Source organism: Prinia subflava, chromosome 18 (assembly GCF_021018805.1).
Source record: "Prinia subflava isolate CZ2003 ecotype Zambia chromosome 18, Cam_Psub_1.2, whole genome shotgun sequence".
Taxonomy (NCBI): domain Eukaryota; kingdom Metazoa; phylum Chordata; class Aves; order Passeriformes; family Cisticolidae; genus Prinia; species Prinia subflava.
Window position 1 is genome coordinate 2,616,854 of NC_086264.1, and position 20,708 is coordinate 2,637,561.

Below are 20,708 nucleotides of genomic sequence, written 5' to 3' on the forward strand. Positions count from 1 at the left end.
GGGAGTGGCTGCACTTTCTAATTTTGGTCTAGCTGAAATTACAAGGAATATGTTTCTGTGTGATTATAAAATGTGCCACATGGCTTGTATCACAATTACAACATGCATATGTGTGTGAGTGGCTTACAATCCACAAGGGCTGTGGTTATTTGGCTGGGGAGTGTCAAAAATATGAAGGTCAGGCCCAAATTTCAGAAGGAAAACTATTTTTGCTGCTAATCTCATAACAGTTAAAAGTAATAATTTCCTCAGAAGCAAAATTTAGTGCTATTGCTGGCAAATGTCTCATTCCCTGGGATGTTACTGTCCCAAAAATGGAAGTCAAGCAGTGGGCTAACCCAAGAGCAAAGGCTGCTCTTACAAAAGCACCAACTTTACTCCCAGCCCTTTCTAAGGCCACTGATGGACCCAGTAATTGCAGCATAGCTCTGCCCTACTGCTTTCCTGCCAGCAATTAATTTGCCTCTGTGGGAAGAATAAATTGAAGCTTGAGACAGTGAAATGTGATCACTACCTGCTTACAAACCTTCCAGAAATGCCTCAACTCTCAGGATCTTATAATTAGAATATTGTTTTATTAATTAAAGTAGAGTACTAGATACCCTCAGTGTGTGTGGGTTCTCTGGTGACAAGGACATGTGTGAGGTGTGCAGGGAAAGCAGAAGAGCAAAGCCCTTGTGTGTTAGTGATGCACGTGGGTGTTTCCCAAGAGCCTGGGAGTGTGCTCTGCGTGTAAGGCTTGTGCTGCTGTCCTTCTTGGCCCTTGCTGTGGACCTGCCGCCAACACAGGCTCTTTGTCAGGAAACTGGGAATGGAAGGACCTGTAGGTTCCCTGTAATGTGTTTTAAGTCGTGTGGGTAAGCTGAGCAGCCAGGCACCACAGATCCATAGAGGGAAGCAGACTGCAAAAATCATGCAACAGCAGGAGACGAGTGGACAAGCCTACCCAAATTTGGGATAAGACAGAAACTGGTAGAGTGTTGATTAGGTAAAGCACTTTTCTAGTTACAGCTGCATTTTTAGCATTGAGATGAAACTATACTTGGTCAGGGAGAGGCTGTTTGATGTCTGTGTGTGCCCTGAGGTCACAGCTCCTGAAGGAAGCAGTGCAAGGCTGGGTGCAGTCAGACGTGGTGTGAACAGGTCTGTCAGCAGGGACAGATGATTCAGTAAGGGCAAGCACGATTCCTGTCTCGGGTGTCAAAGTCCAGAGGTCCATGAAGTGCCGTGGATGCACACAGAGACACAGGGAGCAGTACCCCACCCTCCTGGGTGCTGTTCCAGCCCTGTTGTGGGCAGCATTAAACATCCACTGGAGAAACGTCTGACAGTTACTAAACCACAGGAGTAGGATTAAGCATTTCTGGGATCTGGTCTGATTTGGCTGATACTGTGCTGTGTGATTTCCTAATTCCTCCCCTTACAAGCTTTTCCTGCCTTGCATAGACTCCAAGGAGCCGAGCACCTGGTGTTGCACAAACTGAGGGAGCCACATCACAACCTCAGTAAGTCTGGCTTTTTATGTTATTAAAGATAATCCCAGTGCATGGGACAGGATAATTTCATCATGTCCATGCTTTCCAGAATGTGGCCCTTGTCCACCTCTTCTCCCAGTAACATCCTCATGGTGCTGGAAAGGGAAGATGTGCCTCTGCTTGTTTCAGGGATCTGTAATTACGACACACAATTGTGCCTTGAGCCAGCAGTGCACCCACTGCATTCCCAGGCTGCACTCCAGAGGTGGAGCTGCTCCTCATGGGAGCGTTTGCAGTGTATCATGGCTGGTGGGCACTTCCTTGGCTTCCAAAGGTAAAATAATTTGCCAAAATAAAGAAAATAATTTGCACTGAGAATCTAGAAAACCTGTGTGGAGAAACAATGTGGTTCTATGTATCACACGGGTAGATTTTTATGGAAAAATAAACCAAAAAGCTGAATTAACCAAAGCCCAAATTCTGTAGGAATCTTTGCTTGATCTATAAATACTTGTGCCAGAGTTCAGCTAAAATATTTTACAGTGGAAGGGAAGTTTTATGGTTTCAAAGAAAGAATTCCTATGGAAGAGTCTTTCTAGGGGAGAGTTTTATTGCTGTAGTTAAATTAGCCTTCAAACCAGATTCTAATTATGTATTCAGGTTCTGATTTTTGGAAAAATGGTGATGAAGCAGGGCTAAGAACACCACTCTGGAATGAGAATCTAAATGAAAGCAAGTTGCCAGAACAACGGTTTTTTCTCTTTTTGTTTTTAATTTCCTTTTTTTTTTTTTTTTTTAACTGCATGGGTGGAACCACAAAAATTCTGGTTTTCCAAACAACTGTAACATGTGACCTCAGAACCTTTCCTAAGCAGAAATATCTGAAAGGGCACATAATAACATAACACTGTTGCTGCAATCACAATTACAGGAAGAAATATTTATAAGGGAAGACTCTTGAGCTCATCCTAGCAGGAAATCCATCTGATGGGCCACTTGCTGCCCTCTTGCTCGGGAAGGCATCCCTCGGCTCAGGCTGCCGCTGGCTCGCCGCCAGCCCCGCGGTTCGGACGGGAGCTGGCTGTGATGGGGAAGCAGCGGTGGGATGGGTGCAGCCCGCCGGTGGGACGTGGGCCGGCAGCGCTGTGTCCCAGCGCTTTCCTTCCTTTGTGCCGTGCTGGGGGAGAGGCGCTGGCGTGAGATCCATCGCTGGGAATGCCCCTGCTGCTGGGAATGCCCCTGCTGCAGGTGTCTTTCCTCCTGCTGGCAGTGATGGGTGGGAAAGCGGAGCAGTACATCCCACTGGCTTTTGAAAAAGCAGGTATATTGATTTATTTTTTCAAGTGCGGCTTGACTGTGTTAGTGCACTGAATTGTGGCAGCACCCGCTCCCTGCGATGCTTAATCCAGCCTAGAGGCGCTTCACGCTCCCTGCAAGTTTCCCCCAGTAATCTCGCTGTGGAATTCCTCCGCTTGTTTTCCAGAACGCCCTTTGGCGCTGCCCGAGCACCGAGCGCGGCGCTCCAGCAGCGCCATCCCCAGCGGGCAGGAGGCTCCCGTCCGTGCCAGGCAGCCATCCCTGAGGGCAGGGACCACCCCCGGTACTCTGGGATACGCTGTGCCTGCCCCAGTGAGCCGGGAGAGCATTCCCGGGGGAGCGGCGGGGGCTGCGGCCGAGGGGCGGGGAGCGGCGGCTCCTCCCGGGCCGGCGGGCGGGGCCCGCGGTGCGCCCGCCCCGCAGCCGGCGAGCCCCGCCGGTCCCTGCTCGGCGGCGGCAGCAGCAGCCATGAAGTCGCTGTGCCTCGTCACCGTGGGGGTCCTGGCCATGACGCTGCTCATCGCCAGCATCTCCTTGCTGGTCGCGCACGTCTTCCAGACGGTGGTGGATCTGCAGGTGAAGCAGGTAAAAGCATTCCCGCGCTCCCGGGTCGCTCCTTGTTTACCGCTTATTCCTTCTGAAAATAGCCGAGGGAGGGGGCTGGCCCCTCCTTGCAGCAGCTGTGGGTGAGGGGGCAGGAGCATCCCTGGGCCGTGAAGCCCCCCTGCCCAGCACCACTCGGCTGCGCTGGAGCTGGTCCCTGGGCTGCGTAAATATTGGCTGAGAATGGTTAAAAATGTCTCTTCTTGAGGAGCTCTGCTGGCTGTGGGGCAGCAGCTGTAGCGAGGAGCGCTCTCCAGAGCCGCAGCACCTGAGGGCAGCCGGGGGCAGCTAAAACACCCCTTCTTTTTGCCATCTCTGTCATAAATTGCTCGCAGCTTTCATACTTGTTCTGCTGCTCCATTTACTGGTGCCTCTGGAGGCCGGCCAGGGGTGCTGTGGGCTGGAGCACGTGGTGTCTCCCAGTTCCCCAGGCTGGGTGATGGCAGCCTGGCATTTCACTGTGTCGTTCCACACTTGGGGACACCCCTCGTGGCATTGCTGCGGATGCAGAGGCCTGCACTGCTCCTGCTCTCCTAGGCTTTTGTTTTTCTCCCAGAGAGCCTCTGTGCATTTATCCAGTCAGAAGGGTCAGCTGTGTTAGTAACTCTCTTGGAATTCCTTTGTAAATGAACAATTATTTATCTGTCTGAGGAATATCATCTCAGTTCTTATTCTGAGAGAGAAACCAGGAATGCTTACCAATGAAGGGATTTGACCTGTGCTGTTGTCTGGTCAAACTGGTGACCAGATCATCTGTGATCTCTTAACCTACTGTTCTTTCCTCTGGGTTGTTGACAGGGAGCATTTCCTACCATGGAAACTGCACTGTCTTAAATCAGTTTGATTTACCAAGCGCAGGTTTAGGCTGGCAGTGAGGTTACCGCAGGTTGTGGCACTTGGAAGTGCAGCTCCATCCCTCTGATCTTGACCCTCCTTGGGAAGGAGTCTGCCCTTCTCGGCATCCCAGAAGTTCTCCTTGCAAGTGTTGTGCATGCTGTTCCTGCCAGAGCAGTGGTTTGGAGCAGGACTGTCAGGAATTAGGCATGATCCTCCTTACGCGTATTATCTCCTGGCTGCCTGCTCCTTCCCTGGAGCGGAGCCTTATGTAAGAGCAAGTTGCTATTCGCTCAGCAGGGCTTGCAGTAATGCAGGATAAAGTTTCCAGAGCTCGGGCTTTTCCTGCCTGCTGCCCTTCAGCTGGTGCTGGCACACATCTGGAGTGCAGGGAATGAGGTGTCCGGCTCTCTGCCAGAGCTGCCGGCTGCCGAGGGCCTTCTCCAGGCGCCACACCCACCCAGAGTGGGGAGGCACAGCTTTGGCCCCAGAGCAGGGTGCTCCCAGTCACTCTGCTGATCTGGCTTCTTTCCACATTTGCTTTATCCCACGTGAGCTTCCCCTCATTTGTGTGTAGCCTAGAAAGCTGCTGTCGCTTGTGTAACCGCGTGTGTAGCTTAGAAAATCTTGTGCAAATAGACAAATCTCAATTTGCCTTTGAAATGGGGCAAGACCTGAGCTTCTGTGAGGAGTTCCTGTTTCTTTGAGGGCTTTCCAGCCGTCCTGAAACGAAGCTGCCTCGCAGTGAGGGGCTGTCTTTGCAGTCTCAAGTGCAGCTGGAGTGGAAAGCTGTATTTTGGAACAGCTGAAGCACCTGTGTCCCCAAAGCCAGCACCTGTGAAGCGCTGAGGATGGCTCTGCTTTCACAGGGGTTGTGTACCACAGCCTTTCCAGCCAAAGGCAGGATCTGGGATACAGAGAGGGTGTGGGAAGAGTGGGAATCCAACCTGCTGTAAGACTTCACATCCCCTTGAAAACCAGTGGGCAGATGTGTTTGTGACAGGAATACTGGCAGCACTTTTCCCAGAAGGCATTCAAATCTCATCAACTTATTCTTTGTATTCTATTTTATTGTATTTTTGTGAACGAAACGTGCCATCCCAATCAGATAGCCAAAACCTGTTTGTTACCAGGGCCCAGCACCTGAAACTCTAGAGAGTGATGGCAAAAAAGCTGTAATGAACAAGGATGAATCTTCCCCAGGAGAAAGGCATTCCCTTTCTCCTGGGGAAGCTGTCAGTGGTGTTGCCTTGTGCTCTCTGATGGATAGATGCTGGAATATTTACTGCCATAAGTGTGCAGGTTATGATTACAACCTAATATTATATGCATATATATATATATATGCACACACACACAATCCATCTTTGAGCTACGCTCCTAATTTCAAACCTGGGAGTCAGTCAGTCCTTTGTCCCAGGTGTTTCCTTCATGCCCTTAACATTGATAATTTTATGAAACACTTATTCTTCAGCTCCCTTGAATTCCACTGGACTTGTCACCAGCCATCTCTCGACCTGAGCTGCCTGGAGTGTTTCAGGCCCAAAAGGACAAGGAAGATGTTTTCTCCTTTGATTTAGTTGATGTTTTGATCATTTTTTGCCGATGTTGTTTAATGCAAAATACTGGAGGTTCTTGGGAGAGTTTAGTATGAAGGCCTAGCTGAAGGATCCACTGGTATGCTCCTTTGGGGCAGGGTGTCCCCAAGGTGCAGGAGTAGAGAGGTCTGTTCATGTTGGTCTCAATGCTTACCCCATCACTTTAACAAGCTGCAGTTAAACTCTGTCATATATGAACACATAAAAGTGCATCTTTGAATTAAAATGTTTAGGGGTTCCGGGAAATTAAAAAAAAAAAAAAAAAGAAATTTTCTGTGCAGGTTTCAGCAATGTTCAGTACCATTTCCCACTCCCACCATCACTGCCAGTAGCAGTTATATTTGGGAGGGAAAGCTCCCTTTTTATTTCCTGTGTGTAAAGCACAGTCAAGGCAAGGGAACAGCAGCAAATCAGAGAGCTGTGAGTTCAGGGCTGGCTGATAAATACAGTCAGCAGGAAGGATACTTTGGAACACTGGAAATGAGCGTGGACTCCACTTGGAAAGGAGAAGCCCTGATGTCCTTGTAACATCATGTGATAGACTGAAATATCCATGGTAACATTTGGTGAAAAATCAGAATTGCTTACCATGTTTCATTATTTGACAGTTTTTGGGAGCCTCTAAATCCATCTCAAAAGTTTGTGAATCTGAGCTTGCTGTCACTGTGCAGAACTATAAATAGACACTTAATGTCTGTGGGAGATGCAAATTGTGCCTTGCAATCCAAGAAATAAATCTGGAATGAATATGACCAGTGAATACTCATGAATACAGAGATGAGTCTCCTTGGCATAAATCATAAGAAAACAGGATCAAAAGCATCATGCTGTGTAGGAAATTGTATATGAGGTGTTGGTAGTTACAGAGAAATGCTCCAAGCTCCTCAAGCGTGTCTGAAACACATTAATTTTTGAGGTATGCACAGAATACTTGGGTTTTAATCCTATGGGGAAAGCAGGCTGCAAGTGCAAAATGCCACCAGCTGGGCTGGCACTCACTGCCATGCAGCATTACTCCTGCAGTGCCAAGCTCCTGCCAATAAGTTTGTCTTTGAAACAGTCTTCTCTCTAGCTCATCCTTCAAAATTAAAGTCTACATGGAAAGAAAACAGCTCCTCAAGTAGGAAGGCTAAGAATGAGTCCTGAGGCAACTGTGGCCAATAAGACCCCGTGAACATTGACCACGAGCTGGCAGCTGTCCAGCCTGCCCTGCTTCTGAGCTTCCACTCACAATATTCCACTTGTTTTCTCAGAAGAATAAAAAGAATGAGTGTTGATGAGACCCATTTAACTGCAAATCATTCCCCTCCTCCCCTTCTTCCGCCTACAGGTGATGTGGTTTTCAAAGATAGAGTATTCATTGTGTTTATTCCTGAAAATTCACTCTGCGAGCCAGATTTCTCTGCATGACCACTGAAGCAGTTCCACAGTTATGACTACATGAAAAGCCTTGATTTTGGTGGTGGGGATGTATTATAGGTGGGGTGAATTTTTATCCAAAATGGGATAGTAATGAAGTGGGAGATGGAGACCTCTATTACAGAGCTCTACATGCCAGGTGTGGTTGTGACTTTCCATATGACATGTATATATTGATAAGGGGTATCACAGAGGTAAGGGAATTAGTGTTTAATTTCTTAAGTGCTTCTATTATAAAATAATGGTTTATAGCTTCGTTACAAAATAGACTGATAAACTGTGGGTCTGGAGATGCATGTGCTGACATTGCTGTAGGAAAGAAATTGAATACAGAGGGCAAGCAATCTTTCTCCCGTTCCAAAACCTTGGAAAGGCACAAATCCTAGAGTGCCTATGTGAAAGAAATTTGTCACTCAGCTTTTCTCACAGGCCACTGAAAAACAAAGTCTAATTGCTTTGGAGACAGAATCTCACACCTGTGCTGGAATATGACATTCTTGGGCAAAGAAATCATTTAGACCAGGACCCTTTTGGCCTTCCAACATTGAGTTGTACTTTTATCTGTGATGTTGGCACATTTTGTGGTGTCTTGCACAAGGTGAAGGTTTTTACTGCTGCAGGAAAGGATACAGGATTGCTGAGTAATAACTGATCAGTCTCCGTTCTGAAAAATGTCAGAATTGTCTGTGGGGAGAAGTGGAACTAGAAACCAGCCAATGCTGCCCCTGGCCTGTGGCCAGGAGAGCAAATGCCTGGGCTGGTTGATACTGAGTGAGCTCCTTCAGAGTAAAGCAGATCTAGAATTGGGGTCTCAAGTCTTTCTGCCTGTGCGTGTTCCCATGGCATGGAATTCCTCTCTCCTGTCAGTGTCAGTGCAGCATGACAGCATTAGCAGCTGATCTGCCTTTCTCTTGTTTCAGGGGACAGTCTTGAAGAACGGCACGGAAACCTTTGAGGCCTGGGAGGACCCTCCCCCCCCAGTCTACATGCAGTTCTACTTCTTCAACGTGACAAATCCTTTGGAGGTGCTCCAAGGCGCGACTCCTCTCGTAGAGGAAATAGGACCGTACACCTACAGGTAGGACCCTGTCAGGAGTTCACACTTCACAAAAACCGTGGTGTGTGAGGAATCCAGAAGGCTTGGGATCCCCTTCTAGAAGAAAACCTAGGTGTTAATGTGTGAGGGAAGGTTTATGGAGGGGAGCACGGTCACAGTCCACACAGACAGCACTGACACTTGCAGCTGCTTTCAGATGAAGACAGTGACTTCTGTCACATTTTGGGCAAAGTTTTGCTGGTATACTGCTGTTCTTCACTGCTGAACACAGAGGAAGCTGATGCATCTGGCCAAAAGTCTTCTGAGCTGGGTGATGTTTGGGAGGCTGGGGAGAGGAGTGTTGCACAAGAGTGTGACTCATGGTCACTCAGAAATTGGTTCCTAGCTGGAGTTTCACCATCCACAAAGGTAAAATGTGGCCAGAAAAACACTCAGAGTGGTACTGGAGTTGGCTCTTCCTGAGCCAACCCTCACTGAAAAACCTGCTTAGATTTTAAACCTCTCTCTCATTTTTTACTGATGGATTTACTGAGGCCATGTGCAGTGTTAGGTATTGGCCAGGTCCTAGAGCTGTCCTATGAGGCACGGAGAGATTTTAAAGTCACCTTACAAACAGGTTTTCCTTTAGGGCTGTGCTCTGCTCAGCTGCCTGCAGCCCTGTAGACCAGGAGCAGGCCTGTGGCTGGGTGGGCTGTGGTCCTGGGAGTCCCAGCGTTATGAGAAAGTCTGTCACCACAAGGTGGCAAGAAGGTGGATTCCTGAGTGTCAGCCTCACTTCTGGGCACACAGGCTCATCCAGGCCGGGCACTGCCTCAGTGCCAGAAGGAGCTGTCTTTACCTAAGCTGCAAAATTATCAGAATCTCTTGGTATTTGAATGAATGCTGGAATGAAAGTGGGAGCCTTTGTGAGAGCCTTGGTTTCTGCATTATCTCTTGCCTTTCAGTTTCCTTCCTCACACACCTCAGCTTTGCTTCTCCCTCTGCCAACAATCCCTTCCCCATCTCCTCTGCATTCTAGTCCTGTGTCTGTTTAGCCCTGGGAAACCCCATGTGGTACTTTGGCAAAATCCCTGCTATTACATGAGCCACTATAGCTGAAGAAAAGATGATCCTCAAACTCTCAAGCTTTCCTTTAGGTGTGTGTAGTGTAACACTGGGCATTAGTCAGCAATGTGTTCTGTGTCAGGAAAATCAACAGGACCAGCTCCAGGACTGACAGAGCTGCAGGGAACCACACAGGCCACACATTCAGTCCTCTTTGCTAGCTGCTTCTTCTCCCTTTCCTTAGCTCCGAGCCTCTCCTGGTTTGGGAGGCTGCACCTTGTCCAGGGAGGAGCTCAGCAGGCTGGATGGGGCTGGTGCTGTGCTGGCTGTCTGTCCCTGCCCCGGGGGAAGCCCAGCCTGAGCTGCTGGTTTGCTGGGAGAGCCTTTCCCTGCATCCCACGCTGCGGGCTGCCTGCGAGTGGGTCCCCGACGCCGGCCCTCCCTGCAGTGTTCTTGGCGGGACAGGGAGGATGGAAAGAGGCTGCACGTTCCAGTTGCTTCTGGCTTGTTTGCTTAGCCTGATTCTGGCATGTCTGGACAGGATTCCCTGTGCTCTGCTCTGTCTGATAGAGGAAGAAGGAGAAGTTAGGAAGTGGAGAGCTCTCTTTGGGCAGATTCCGTAACCCTCGCCTGGCTGTGGCTGCAGCAGGCTGTCACCACAGGCAGGGATGTTCCAGCCACACTGCACACCGCAGCCAGGGAACAAACCTCCAGCTGGTTTCACAGGCCCTGTGCAGCAAAGCATCGAAGACTCATTTGGCCTCAGCATCTGGCAGGACACCTAAAATGCTCTAACATGAAGCATGTGGCTCTGTGTTTTTATAAAACTCGGTGTTTGGGGAAGTGAACTGGGCCAGACAAGCAGAGGGAAAAAAGGCAGTCAGTGACAGAGAGGAGGTGGGAGGGCTCAGAAGTCTCTTCCTGCAGCTCAGAGTTTTCACCAGCATACACTGTGGAGCACTTGAGGCAGATTCTGTAACAAAAACACAGCAGTGCCAGTGTTTTTAAATCCTGGAAGCTGAGCTGGCAGCATGTAAAATAAGTAATTACAAAGTGCAGGCTTCTTATCTGCCCAAGCCTGCTGAGCCCCAAAGAACACTGGAATATTGTCTGGTCTTGCACACATTTGCAACTTTTTAACTTTAACATCTTGGAGCCTCCTATTCATATCCCTCATCAGGGAGTATTATTTTCTTCTCCAGAGCTGGAGAGGCATCTCAGGTTACTCCTGGCCTATTTTAGGGAGGCATTTCACAGCTGTCCATTCCATCCCCTCAGTTCCAGCCCTGGGGTATAAAACAGATTGCTGTCTGAGAGGCTTTTGCCAAGTCATGCTGGAAGTGTTGCCAGACCAAAATGTTTCTTGGTGGCAGGGATGCTGGAGAGGGATAGAGACACTGTTTGGGTAAGGAAGGTGGGAAGTGGCTGGTTTCTAATAACACGAGGTTCACAGGCCTTTCCAGTTTGCTTTAAATGTGGAAGCTGAGGCAGAGCAGTGCAGCCTGTTGTGAAGCTGCACTGATGGATCCAGTGCAGCGAGGACAGAATTTCGATCTGAACTGGGTGCAGAACATCAGAGTACATCTGACAGAGCAATTCTCCCTCATGTCTTGGGACTTGAAATTCACCCAGGCAAATGTGAAAGTCAGCAGCCTCCTGAGTCACTGCAGGCTGAGGAAACGGAGAATTTCACCTCCTGTGTGTTCCAGGTGGGAGCAGCCCGCCTGCCATTTCCCAGTCGGGGTTTGCTGGAGACTCGTGTGTGTCAGCCTGTTCTGCACGCTGCACAGTCCTGGCTGGTGAAGGGCTAATGGCAATGAAGATGGAGCTGTGCTCCTGACAGGGCTGTCAGGGTAATTAGGATCTGACTTTCTTGTCGGGCCGGCAGGTAGCATTTGATGTTCTTTACCAATTGGACTGGTTTGTCAGCAATCCTGAGTTTTATCCTTCTGTCTGAGTGCTTAGACAGGAACAGCAGCAACCTCCCAGGCCATGGGTAGTGAACAGCAAAAATTCAGTTGAATTTCTGTTGTGCCCAGGATTCCTGCTCGAGAATTAAAGAAGGAGAACTAAAATGAGGCTTGTCCTGTGGTGGTGCCACATGTAAGCCCTAGTGCCAAGTGCTCTGAAGGCAGCAGAAGGATTCTGGTGGGTTCTTAGGTCAGGTCCATCACACATGCAGCCTGCATCTTTCTGGGAGTGAATTTTGCCTGCAGCAGAGGCAAAAATTTCATTTTCAAACTGGACTTCAAGGGTAATCTCATACATGGTGCCTCTAAATCCTTCTGAGCCATCTGAAATTGTTGTCCTTCCTTTGAGGTTTTTAAAGATGAGGCAAAAATACAAAGTGCAATTAACACACAGGGTGGTATTTTTGGAAACACCCTGTGAGGTCTGACTCAGCTCACACTGACACAGCTGGGATTTCATGTCAGTGAGAGAATCTACTTCCAGAGAACTGGAAATGCCACCCTTTAGGTGCTTTAAGCAGTAGAACAGCCGTAAGTTAATTGCAATTAGTGCTGTGTCTACTTGTTTAAATTGATTTGAGAACAAACTCTTGTTTTTCAGGGAATACAGGCCAAGAGTGCACGTCCAGTTTTTGGACAATGGAACCAAAGTGTCTGCTCTAAACCCAAAGACTTATGTATTTGAACCTCAGAAGTCAGTGGGAGATCCTGAAGTGGACCTGATCAGGACAGTAAATATTCCTGCAGTGGTGAGTTCTCTTTCATTCCTGCTTGCAGTTCCTCCTGACACACTTCAGAAGGAGCAGTGTGTTGCTTCATCCTGACTCTCCCTTTGAGGTAGATAAATGTGATGGAAGAACCAGAGAGGCAGCTCATGTCCTGGTCTCAGTTTGGGGCTGGAGTGTTGTGGGGGGCTTATTTTGTTCCTCCCTCTCCTCACACCTCTGCAGTGCCTTCCTCTGGTGCTACGAGATCACACACTCTCCAGGGACAAGGGGAAATCAGGCTTGCTGGGCTTCCACGAGTCAGTGAAACCAGGGAATTAGTGATGGCAGATGCCCAGGAGGAGCTCTGGCTTCTGCATGAGGGAGTTAGGAATGCTTGGGGTTATTTTGTCAAAATTGGAGAAGCTGCCTCCAAGTCTGCTTCTCAAACCAGAAACAAACTACAGTAGAGCAGTTTCAGGCAGAGCTGAATGAAAAGGACCTCTCAGAATATTAAAGTTAAAAATGCACCCCCAGGCTGTGCTAGGTGAAAGAGAGTCTCATGGTGATGACAGGCAGACCATTATTTTGGTCTCATACTGGGATGGCATGAGAATGAGCACATCCAAAGCTGTCACAGCTTCCAGAGGTAGTCAGGCTGTACTCAGGTACTTGGGGGTGTGATTCAGCTCTTACTCTCCACCCTGATTTAGTTTCAGTTGCAGGGTACCTTCATTTCAACTTCATCCCCAGCATTTCCAAAAATGCCTGATTTTATGAAGGAGTACAAATATGCCCTGTGTGTAGTAGTAGTTAGGACTCAGGTTACTGAAAGTTGCAGACAATACAGACACTGTGTTTTCAATTCCTCCCAGGCATCTTGTGGTGGTAAGGATTATCTCTTTCAGATTTTTGGCTGTGATGTACTGTAACAGGGAGTATGAGAAGAACCACAGGTTGGTTAGCCCAAAGAAATGCCCTCCTGTTGTTATGGCCTCTTTAAAGCCCTGTCGCAAGCCCACTTGTCAGCTAGAAAGGAAATAAACGTTATTAGTGTTTGAATTTTGGGGAAATGAACGTGCCCTGGTGGAAGGTGTCTGTGTCTGGATGCAGCAGGTGATTTCTCCCCCTGTAACTCTGACCATTCCCCCTCATTCCAATGCCCTGGCAGACTGCCATGGAGTGGACCAGGTCAACCCCTCTGCAGTTTGCCACGGAGGTGCTGCTGCTTCTGTACCAGGAGTCGCTGTTCACCGTGCGCAGCGTGCACGAGCTGCTGTGGGGCTACAAGGACAGGCTGCTGTCCACCATCCACGTCCTGCACCCCGAGATCGACCCCGTCTTCGGGCTCTTCAGCAAGGTAACGGGATGGCCACGCCACGGCGCCTTCCCTGGGGAATGAGGGCACTGCCACGGGCTGTCCCTGGGCTGAGCCAGGACATGGGGATAGCAACGGGGTGCTCCCTCTTCAGCTTAGCCACATCTAGCACTGGATGGGAGGTATGGATAAGCTTTCCAAGGACAACCCCCTCCCCTCTTGACCTGTGCTTGCTTGAATAACATGGACTTCGTGGAGCCAGTGCAAACTACTACAAAAATGTCCTGATTTCCTTAGTAATTGACTGAAGTTGGATGTTATTTCTGGGCTGGAGCCATTCCTGGTGTTTCTGGTCATTGCATGTCATTTTGGTCTGGTGGGAATCCTTGCTTCTCGGAGATGTCTGCAGTGCTGAAGTTATTTCTGTGAGGTTATTTTCTTCCTGAGGGCTCTTTATTCTGGGGCAGCTCTCAAAGGAAGAAAAGGCTCATCTGGTGTTGTATTTCCTGCCTTTGGGAGGTGTAAGGATCTTGCCCAGTTGCTTCCACCTCGTTCCTGTTCGAGGTGGAGTTAGTTCAGTGAACTGCACAGATCTCAGGGGCAGTCCATCACTCCTGGGGTGGATTTGGAGTGGTGACAACTTCAACTCCTGCCACCCCATTGCAGTGACCAGCCAGGTGCCACAGGATGAGTGGAGCCTCTGAAAGCTCCTGTATCTGTTTGCAGATGAACGGAACTGATGATGGAGAATATGTTTTCCTGAGTGGGGAAACGAGCTACCTGAACTTCTCCAGGATTGTGGAGTGGAAAGGAAAAGAGTAAGTTTTTCAGTGTACTGTTGCCTCTGTCAGAATCTGCCCCTTGCTTGCCTGGCGCCAGTTTAAAGAGAATGCAAGTGCAAGCCATTTCAATCCCTTTTCTTGTTAGCAGGGCTGAGGCAGGAGGATTTGGCACTGCACAGATCTGATTCCCGTTTGCTTAGGCCAGGAGCTGGCACTGCCTGGCTGCTCAGACATCTTTTAGCCTTTGCTCTCTTTGCTTCCCTTTCTTCAGGTCCTTGAGCTGGTGGACAACAGAGACATGTAACATGATCAATGGCACAGATGGGACATCCTTTCACCCACTGATCAGCAAAGATGAGAACATTTACATATTTTCTTCTGATTTCTGCAGGTAAGGAAAGGACAGTGGCACTCAGGCTACAAAGCAGAGCGTTTATGTCATCCATTCCTCTCGAGGTGTCATGTTAGGCTGGTGGTTCTCCTGTGATTTCATTTAACAGTCGCAGTGTTCTGCATTTATTTGTGGTGGGAAGGATGAGAGTTAGGGAAAAAACGTCCCAATCTGCAGTTAAGGATGTGTTATTTGAAAATGAAGATTTGTGAGGTGAAAATCAGGAAGAAAAGTGCAAGGACAGAGTGGACTGCAAGGCTAGTAACGAGAGGAGTGGAAGGATTTATATGAACTTTCCTTAAGCTTCTTTCCTCCAAAGTCTTTCTCTGTGCTGTGCTGTTTTAGAGAACCCAGGTTGCCCTCTTCAGCAATTCATGACTTTACATGGTGCTGTCTGAGGTGTACCAAGGAAATCTTGGCGTTTCCTTCCTTACATAACACTTTGTCTCCCCTCTTGCTGATTTCCCAGTGTGTGAAGAACAAGACCAATCTGAAATGATTTGAGTCAATACAGACGTGTTGGGCTAAATTCAGGACGTGCCAGATCGTTCTGTCTTCCACAACTATGTTCCTTTCCTGGTCCCTCTCAGCAGAGGTACCAGCACTCACACCACACGCAGCAGCATTCAGTGCAGCAGCAGGATGATGAGGTGTGTGTTTGCTGATCAGAGCCTGTCAAATTCCAGTCACAAAGCGTTGGGAATGCAAACCTGGGCAGACACACGGGCATCCGGAGGGAGACACGTGCAGCTGGGGTCAGTGCGTGCTGCAGCCTGACACGCCTGGCTCTGCTCTGCTTCCTGCAGGTCCCTGTTCCTGGTGTACGACAGCTCGGGAGCCGTGGCCGGGGTGCCCACGTTCCGCTTCGTGCCCTCCTCCATGGTGTTTGCCAACACCTCGGTGAACCCGGCCAACGCCGGCTTCTGCGTGCCCGCCGGGAACTGCCCCGGCACCGGCGTGCTCAACGTCAGCGTCTGCAAGCAGGGTACGGCTGCCTGCGGGCTGAGGGGCCGGGGGACAGCGGGGGTTTGCAGCTCCACAGGGCCTCCTCCCTCCCCTGCAAACGGCTCAGAGCTGTGAGATCCTCCAAGGCTTCCCCAAATCCTGCTCGACCTTTTTGGTTTTTTTTTTGCTGATGACTTGGTGTTTTCGCATTTCAGGTGCTCCAATATTTCTGTCAGCTCCACATTTTTACCAGGCAGATCCAAAGTTTGTAGAGGACATAGAGGGCATGCATCCCAGAAAAGAATACCATGAGACATTTCTGGACATCAATCCTGTAAGTGCAGCCTTTTTTCAAGGGTTCTGTTGGTGAATGGGTCTGAGCACCTGGGTTTAGGTCACCTCCTTGGATGGCGTGTGTTGGTGTATCCCATGGACCTCAAAGGAATCTGTAGTAGTTCCATGCTGCTGGATGGAGTGGGAGTTCCGTTTGGACACTTTGGGTCAGCTGTCCTGTCCCTGTCCCCTCCCGGTGTCTCACACACCTCACCCACCCACTCACTGGCAGGGAGAAACAGAAAATTCCTGGAGCTGTGCAAGCACTGCTCAGCAATCACTGGAACATCCTTGGGTTACCCACACTGTTTCCACCACAGTTCCAAAACACAGCCTGATACCAGCCACTGTGGAGAAAATTAATTCTCTCCCAGCTCAAACCAGTACAGCAGTGATCTCTACACCCCCATAAACAAATGTGGGTTGAGGAAGAGAGCACAGTCACAACCTGCCTGGTTTACAGAAACAGTGCCCTGACTCATCGGGCTGTTATGTGCAGCTAAAGCGGGAGGAAATTCCACAGCTCCTCTCCTAAGGCCTAGTGCAGATCCTGCTGTGTGGTGTGTACCAGGTTCTTCCTACATTCTCACAGTTCTCATTCTTTCACCTGCACTGATTTTTTTAATACTGATCTCTTTAATTCCCCAGCTGACAGGGCTCGTCTTGCAGGCAGCCAAGCGGATGCAGGTCAACGTTCACGTCCGAAAATTACCTGAATTTATGTGAGTGTTCCCTGCTGCTGTGTGGAGTCTCATATCTACACTGATACTCAGCATGATTGTTTTCTGCAGTGTTCTCATGGAGTATGGGTTGGAGAGAGCAAGTGTGAGAGAGAGAAGTCCAATTGAGTCTCAGTTCTAAGGGACAGTATGCCCCCCTCTCACAGATCAAGCAGATTCTGTAGTTCCACCTGCAGGGTAAAGAATGCTATATGGTAGCTGCTCCTCCTGATGTTTATTGGCACAGCCTGGCTGTAATAACTACAACAGAAGTATGTTTACTGCCCAGTCCCCTTGGGAGACTCAGTGGCGTTCTTCAGGCTTGTGTCCCAGTGCCCAGGAGCTGTCACAGTAACACAACGCCTGCCTGAGCTGAGATTCCACATGCGCCAACTGTTGGGGGATTTTTGTTGCTGTGCCCGTGTTGCTTGGACAGTAGTTCCTGTGTTTTACAAATAGGAGTAACCTTCAACATCAGCTTAGCTCAATTCCTGCTCCCTGGCACAAATCTGTCACTCAGTTACTAATGAGCCCCAGATGGATCCCTGTCTTTCACTGCCCACCAAGTCCCAAAATACGCCCTGCTCCCACACCAAAATCTGTGAGATTGAGATTGTCCTGCTCCTGCAGCAAAAAGGAGCAGCCCATAGGTTTTTTAGGGACACTTTCCTTGTTCATAGTTCTTGAATGATCTGTCTTCACAACCCTCAGGTAGAAAAACTCCAAACCCGTAATTTTTTTTTTTCCACACAGTGAAACTGGCAACATCCGAACGCTGATTTTCCCTGTGATGTATATAAATGAGGTAAATAGTCTTGCTATGTCTTTCCAGCATTGTGGCATGTTAATGCTTGCAGAAATACCCTCTGAGCTAGCCAGGAGAGAAAATGCTGATTTTCTTGGTGTTTGTACAGCAATAGATAGGAAGCTGTTGCTGTTTCTTAACTAACACCCTCCTGCTGCTTGTTGTAGTGTTAAGTTCAGCCCTGCCAAACACTCTCAGTCAGGCACTCCTTTTAAGCTCAAAGGAGTTGGCCATGAGGAAGAGGGGTGCTCAGGCAGAGGCAGGACTTCAGATCACATCTTATTTTGAGTCATCTGTTGTGAATATTCCTGTGCTGTAGTCGGATCACTGAATCAGTTGATATTAGTCCATTCATAAAAGAAAAGTTAAAAATCCCTGTTTTCCTTTGAAATACAGACTAGGTGATCTCTCTGCCCCCTGGAAGAATTTTAGGGTGTAGGTGTGTGAGGAAGCAGTGGAGAGTTGGGGGAGTGTTGTTTCTCTGCCCTTCACAAAAGTGATCTTATAGAAAGCACAGAAATAAATAAACATTTTTTTCTTCATCTCTCTCTGCTCCAGAGTGTTCTGATTGATGAAGCATCTGCCAGCAAACTCAGGCATGTCCTGCTGGAAGCCAGTGTTGTGACTGGGATCCCCTTTGTAATCATGGCTCTGGGGATTGTGTTTGGGATTGTTTTCATTGTGCTGGTGTGCAGGTCCCAGGGGACAAATGAAGAGGTAAGCAGCTCTTGGATTTGACTTTTCTTGCTGTCCATCTGCCTGCATTTGATTTTTTTTATGGTTGATTTTACCTTTTGGTGTCCATCTGCACATGTTTTTACATTGTTTTTGTTGGGAATGACCTTTCTAGGGAGGGGAAGTTTTAATAGACTCAGAATAAACGCGCCAAAGCAAAGGAGCAGAGCTAATCCGAGAAGCCTGGTAAGGCAGGTCCTGTCTTTTTGCTCAATTCCCTTGCCAACAGTAGTGAAATAAATCAGCCTGTCTAGAGGACCCTGAAGGATAAGATGCAAAAACTCCACCATATTTGAGCACAGATTTAGTTGGTGTCAGTGTTCTCAGCAGAAGCGCATTGTGCCAGTGGATTATTTTCCAGAATCATAATTCAAATTTGTGGCCGAAGAACAGATGAATTGCACCAGCAGCAAGCAGGAAGTATCCTCCAGTATTGTCTATTTACAAGACAGCCTGTAAATCTGTTTATGAGAAGTTCTGTCCCAAGATGACTCGCTGGCATTAAGGTGCCTGTCAGGGCAAAAGCTGATGCCAACATTTCACCACAACAGGGTTCAGATGACACCAAGTGTGGAGCCTTTGGTTAGAGGAATAGCCTGGGTTCTCTAGGAGGCTGTTTTCTCCTCATAGTTGCTGTGGGCTTACTGTGGTCTCGTGTGTTTGATGTTCCCTAAATGCTGTCTTAAAACTTCCCTCTATCCCTGGGAGACCCCTCTGGATCAGTGGGTCCCAATGCCATCACATCCCTGTGGGACTGTACTTCAGTCTCCTGTGCAGGAGAGACCCCTCTACCCTCTCCCCTCTCCCCCTCGAGCCTGCCTGTGTTACCAGCAGCTCAGCCAGGGTGTCGATCTGTCCCACTGCCCAAGGCCTGTCCCGGGAATTCCTGCCCCGCCTGTCATGCACAGCTTCAAACCAGCTCTCTTGGATGTGCTGGAACACTCTACGGGGGTCAGAATGACAAAGGGACACCTGCATTCCATGTTTTTCCTGCTTTGCTTTTTGTTGCTTTTCCTGCAAACAGAGGTAATCCAGCAGTTTGCAGCTCTTGTGGTCCCTGGGTGGTTCTGTCCTTCCCTCCTGTGTCAGGGGCTACTGCAGGTCCCTGCCCAAGCTGCCACCCACCCTCTGGTGCTTTCTTAGTGCAGCCCTGGTTCTCTTAGAGTGACTTATCCTTAGAAGTAGGAGCTTTTCCTTTCCCTGCTTGGAGTCTGGGCAGCCTAGCTTCCCACAGTGAAAGGTCTCTCATGGCCACATTTAACTTACTATGGTTTTGTTCTTCCAGAGCACGGAAGAAGAGAGGTCCCCACTCATCAGGACGTCTTAGTAGATTTTCTTTACCCTGTGAGCTTGAAGAACAAATGATTAGAGCTGACCTAACACCAACTGTCCCCTGTGGAGACTCAGTTGTGTCCAGCATCACTTTTCGTGGGACAGAGGTGGGACAGAGGAAGGGAATCTGCACTGTCAGCCAGGGAGGAGACTTTTTTCTCGCCAGTTACATTACAACTTTCAAACTTCATTTTAAAGCTGCTCCAGATCCTGCTTTTCTCAACCCTGCCCTCTGTTTGTCCCCACACTGGCAGCCAGAGAGGATCCTAACCACTGGATGGGCGACCACAAGCCGGCCTGATTCCGTACCGGAGTGACACGGGTGGCATTTGCAAACAGCTGTGGGAGTGTGGATGTCCTGGAACACAGCGGGGTCCTGGATGGCCCCGGGACAGGGACACATTTGCTGTGGGCCGGTGCTGTCCTGTCCGTAACGTGTCGCGTGTCCTTACTCCAGTGTGCACCGAGTGTTTGTCACTCATGTCCTTGGTCCTGTCACAGCACACACGTGCAACTAACCCGACCCATGGCGAAGCTTTGTGCAGCGGCCGCAGCTCCAGGCGGAACCGAGCCGGCGGCTGGAAGTGCTTTTCCATGCAGAGCACCTAACTGTGCCCACTCTGCTTGTTAGCCAGGCTTTTATCCTTCAGGTGTGGGGTTTGTTCTGCAGCTCGAGGCACCACAGCTCAGCGTTGTTTTGGGGGTGGAGGGGACAAAGCCACTGGGTGTTGTTGTGGGGGTTTGCTGGGAATGCAGACTTGGCGTGTTTGGGATGAGAGAACCCCTCCATGTTGTGGACAGGATCCTGACAACTCCTGACACTTTTTTACTTGTTAAGCAGAAACTTGTGTTAAAAGTCACAAAGGTTCTTCTCCCCTTTCCCAATTAAAAGAATATTCTCATCGAGGAATGTTTCCATTAGATAGTGAAATGATTTTATTGTGTGTAATTGGCTTCTAAAGGGGGCATTGGGGTTTATATTGCTGGGCTTGGTTTGGGGCCTTTTTCCTGGCTGCTGCCTTTGTTTCCTCCCTGTGAAGGTCGTGAGGCCCTAGAATGGATTTCCCAGAGAAGCCGTGGCTGCCCCTGGATCCCTGGAAGCGTGCAAGGCCCAGCTGTACTGGGCTGGGAGCGCCCTGGGATAGTGGAAAGTGTCCCTGCCATGGCAGGGGGCAGAGCAAGATGGGCTTTAAGGTGCCTTTCAAACCAAACCCTCCTGGGATTCTGTGACAGCGCTGTCACCCTTTTTCCCTGTTCCCCCCAAATGTTGTTTTCTGGGCAGCTTTCTGGGATTAGCCCTGGGAAGACGCTTTGGGGACTGGCTTAG

General features: G+C 49.1%; 1 protein-coding gene across 2 annotated transcripts; it reads left to right on the forward strand.

Annotated features, from left to right (window-relative positions):
* Positions 1-2,564: 2,564 nt before the first annotated feature.
* Positions 2,565-20,306, forward strand: SCARB2 (scavenger receptor class B member 2). 2 transcript variants are annotated; one of them, XM_063415229.1, is made up of 14 exons: positions 2,565-2,796; positions 2,959-3,377; positions 8,167-8,324; positions 11,919-12,066; positions 13,193-13,381; positions 14,066-14,157; positions 14,393-14,512; positions 15,319-15,497; positions 15,673-15,791; positions 16,439-16,512; positions 17,263-17,314; positions 17,873-18,031; positions 18,165-18,235; positions 19,335-20,306. In XM_063415229.1, the coding sequence occupies exons 1-13, from the start codon at positions 2,691-2,693 to the stop codon at positions 18,192-18,194; spliced, it is 1,845 nt and encodes a 614-aa protein (XP_063271299.1). In that variant the 5' UTR covers positions 2,565-2,690; the 3' UTR covers positions 18,195-18,235; positions 19,335-20,306. The 2 variants fall into 2 exon arrangements, with proteins under 2 accessions (XP_063271299.1, XP_063271297.1); XM_063415227.1 differs by lacking the exon at positions 18,165-18,235 and having other exon boundaries at positions 2,568-2,796.
* Positions 20,307-20,708: the final 402 nt, after the last annotated feature.